At 34.5% G+C, this 4111-nt stretch overlaps 2 protein-coding genes across 3 annotated transcripts in view; both read right to left on the bottom strand.

Annotated features, from left to right (window-relative positions):
* The window catches only part of upp1 (uridine phosphorylase 1), a 10038-nt gene extending 8357 nt beyond the window's left edge, over window positions 1–1681 (bottom strand). The window contains exons 1-2 of one of the 2 annotated variants that reach the window (XM_014024923.1): window positions 1131–1681; window positions 809–849 (exon numbers count right to left, since the gene is read on the bottom strand). In XM_014024923.1, coding sequence (XP_013880377.1) covers window positions 809–843 — 35 coding nt within the window. In that variant the 5' untranslated portion in view covers window positions 844–849; window positions 1131–1681. The other variant, XM_014024922.1, reaches the window with a different exon arrangement.
* Window positions 1682–3120: 1439 nt separating this feature from the next.
* Window positions 3121–4111, bottom strand: part of gra (granulito) — a gene marked incomplete in the record, with an annotated part of 7270 nt that continues 6279 nt past the window's right edge. The window contains 1 exon segment of the mRNA XM_014024921.1: window positions 3121–3636. Coding sequence (XP_013880375.1) covers window positions 3621–3636 — 16 coding nt within the window.

Here is a 4111-nt window from a genome sequence, read left to right as displayed (position 1 = left end):
AGTAGAAAGTACAGATAATTATGTAAAAATGTAATGAGTAAAAGTAAAAAGTACGCTGAAAAATACTCAAGTAAAGTACAGAAAACCAAGATTTCTACTTAAGTACAGTAACAAAGTATTTGTACTTAGTTACTTTACAACTCTGCTTTTAATACTTAAATGCATTTTATGTCAGAAATGTACTTTTAATACCTCGGTACAAAATAAATCAGATACTTTAAGACTTTTACTCAAGTAATATTCCTGGAGGAGACTTTAACTTTTACCAAAGTAATTTCAAGATAAGATACTTGTACTTTTACTCAAGTATCGCTTTGAGGTACTTCATACAACACTGCAAATAAGTGGAATTTAATTTTGATACATCTCTGCACTTGATTAATTCAAACAATAAATCTGACAGAAACTTAAGAGGCCTTAAATCTGGATGGGTGACTCACATTGTGTCGCTTTAATTTTGAATTATAAAACATAAATTGCTTAATTACTGTTTAAGGCTTTGAAATGAAAACGTGTGTAAAAGGAAACCACTTTATTTACTTTACTTATGGGATTAATGCACATTGTGTAATTTCACAGTAACTTGAAGTGATAATGTGTTATAACTTCCTGTTATTCAGGTTTAGTTACTGGTTTTTCTCTGTGACATTGAAGCGATCAGAAGCTGGATGTACAGTATGTCCGTCCTTTCTTTGAAGGAGAAAGGTCGACATGATATCCTGTCACACCCAGGAGTTCATAAACTCCTGTTAGATTAGGTTTAATAGAAAAAAAAAAACAGGTGAACACGTTTATCGTGACTTCTCACCTGCGACAGTTCGGCTTCTCGTCCTTCTGGTCCATGTTGTCCTGTAAACAGAGCATTCATGACAGACACAAAAACAAATACACAAAAACAGACACCTGCACATAAATAGACAAATGCGTTCTGTAACTAACACAGCCCAACATCCAACAGAGTTAGTCTCTTTAGTGTTTCCTGCTGGGAAAGTGTGTAAAAAACTATTTTTAAATCAAACTCCCCGCCACAGAGCAGATTAGACATCTCGCGCACAACGCACTTTACCTCAAAACAGGAAGGAAAAAAAGAGACAGAATTGACTTCATATTTAAGGTTAGTCAATACTTACTCCGAGTCGAAAAAKCGTCTAATATCCACAAACAAGTCGTCTTTGCTCTTCAGAGGTCTTGACGCTGCGGTTTTCTCCGTTCGGGACTGTTTAATTTCGACATCTGACAAGCGATGCGGCTGCTGAAGCCCTTTTAGCATAAAATCAGATTACAACACTTCCATTCCAGAAATCTGAAATTGAATCATGACTAGTCATATTTGTTATTCAAGAAATCTCAAATTATATTTTGACTAGTCAAAATACCTATTTATTTCTAGTCAAAACGCATTTTTTGATATCTAGAATGTAATTACAGATAGTCCGACGAAACCGATTTTATGCTAAAACGGCCTGCCACACATTGTACGTTAGCCACGCTCTGACGTCAGCCACGTRGCAGCCGAATACGTACCCTGATTGGCTGAGAGGTCCTCGGTTTCTGTCACGTAGAGAAGTTACCGGCAGCGATGTGTCACCTCTGGTTTCCGCTGAAAGAACTCCCACTGAGATCTCATGAATTCTGTTACTAAACTTTGCTTGGTTTTGTTGTTGTTTCCATTTTTTTTCTTTCAAATAATGTAATTATTTTCAGCCTACTTTTTACTTCTTATATTTTCACACAATTACTGTATCTGTACTTTCTACTCCTCACATTTTAAAAGAAGTATAAAGTTGTCACTTTTAGTTCATTTTTGCTTGTTTTCATTTGGCCTGTTAATAAAAAATATACTGTAAAAATAAACTGTGCCTCCTGGATAGAGTTAATCTAATTGTGGTTGAATAAGACATATAAATATAGATAGACAATTTTGACACAGTATTAGTTTGAACACAATCCATCACAGCTGTACAACACATCATGTCACACTCCAGCAGGACATAGACTTATGTAGCTGAAGACGTATGTGGTATATACATATAAATATATACAGTATGTACCTGAAACAGCTACGTTAGTGCATCCTAAATTTTTTATATTAATATTTTAAGTCCTTTAGAAAAAAACGTTTTTGTTTATCTTTTGTTAAAAAGGGGCAGATAAGATTGTTTTTCTTCTTTCTGCTTCCTTTTATTTTATTTTTGATTTGTATTTTGGTATGTACAATTTGTTTTGTTTTTAAATGAAATAAACTTAAAAAATGGGGAAAAAATGTGTGTGTGTGGGGGGGGGGGGCACCTCTCAATAAATATTTTGGAAAATCTAACCACTCATTTTTACTCAATAGTTTTACTTTTAATACTTAAGTACAAAAAATATTGGATACTTTAAGGTTTTACTCAGGTAATATTCTTAGAGGAGACTAACTTTTATCAAAGTAATTTTATGGTTAGATATTTGTACTTGTACAGATTCTTAAGGACATTCGGTCCAGTAAATCTAGTTTTAATTAACAGAGCAGCTCATAAAAAAAGCCCCCCACCTCCACAAATGATAGATCTGGAAACATGAGGTCATTTAGAGGGAAAAAAAAGCTTGGGAAAAATAACTTTAAGGACAATTCCATGCAATATAACAATATTTTATGGGGTTTTCAATGTTAGCAATTGGAGAATGTGTGGTCAATCACTGTCAGCTGCCTACCACCACACCATATATTACCACAATATCTGTAAATTTCACTGAGTTGTGGCCATTTTTRAGTTAGCCAAGGTCAGTTATCTTAACTTGAATTGGACTGAAATGAATCAGCTGTAGATGTATACCCATTACTTTCTCTGTTTTATTAAATTACATCCAGTGGTGGATGAGATATTTTGCTAACAGACAAAACAGGGTTGACCTCAGCAAATCACACTGAAGTTTTAGGTACAGGGTTTGTGCAACACCTTGGCCTTAAAGTACAGTATATGTTGGGGACACTCAGCTTCTACCACACCAGATTTAAGCTGAATAAACATAAAAAGAACTGTTAGTAATGATTATAATCTGATTCATTCAATGATTTGTAAGATATTTTACCAGCAAAGACACATTTTGAAGCAAGAAGAAAGAAACAAAACTACAATGTTAGATTCTGCACAGCTGTGGTGCATTCACCTTTTAATTGGGTTTGTGTTTGCAAATATCTGTACACACAGTACACACACGGAGTACACACACAGTAACGTCAATCCTATCACTATTTCCATCTGGACTAATGTTAGGCACAGTGTTTGTTACAGTGTTTGTTACAGTGTTTGTTACAGTGTTTGTTACAGTGTTTGTCACAGTGTTTGTTACAGTGTTTGTTACAGTGTTTGTTACAGTGTTCGTCGTTGACTTCAGCACCTGAGAAAACACCAGCTCTTCTTGCTTAGACAATAGTTTCACACAACATGCAAAAGTTTTTGTTACACAGCAAAAATAAAATCACAACCAAAGATTCAAGTCAAGTGTTATAAAAGTAAACAAGACATGCAAAAAAAGCCACACAGTTAAATTCAATTACAAAAAAAAAGGCAAACAACAATAAAAAAAGAAAAACACTGCAAAAAAGTCAGACCACGTGCAAATATCCTCAGTGGGAGTTAAGTCTCTCTGCTTCTGTATATAAAAAAAGTGGACAAACAGAAWTTTTGTTAGTGAACTCCCAACATGATGCAAAGGAATCAAACATGATGATGATTTTCAATAATTAAATAAAAGTGTTTTCCCAGCTCAGGGTTGCCAGATCAGTAGAAGAGAGAACTTCTTCACATTTCTAGCTTTCAACCTGGCGTCTCTGTATTCCTCTCTGATTCTGTTTACATCCAGGGATTATTTTCTCCACTTAATATCCACTGTGCACCGAGACTGACCAAAGTGTCCTCATCAAGTTCACGTGTGAACAAACAACTCAGAATTGTTGGCAACGAAATACGAAGCAGCTGATTTATTACAAACTATAGTGTGGATTTAGATGAGTATTCAGAGATCGTTTTTTTTTTTTTTTATCATGAATTTTCAAACAGCAAACATTGAAAAATCTTTTATTTAACTTTATTATGGCTTTAAAGGGAACCCAGCTGAACCCATAATG

The sequence above is a fragment of the Austrofundulus limnaeus genome, unplaced genomic scaffold, assembly GCF_001266775.1.
Source record: "Austrofundulus limnaeus strain Quisiro unplaced genomic scaffold, Austrofundulus_limnaeus-1.0 Scaffold446, whole genome shotgun sequence".
Classification (NCBI taxonomy): domain Eukaryota; kingdom Metazoa; phylum Chordata; class Actinopteri; order Cyprinodontiformes; family Rivulidae; genus Austrofundulus; species Austrofundulus limnaeus.
This window is presented reverse-complemented; position numbering and strand designations above follow the sequence as displayed.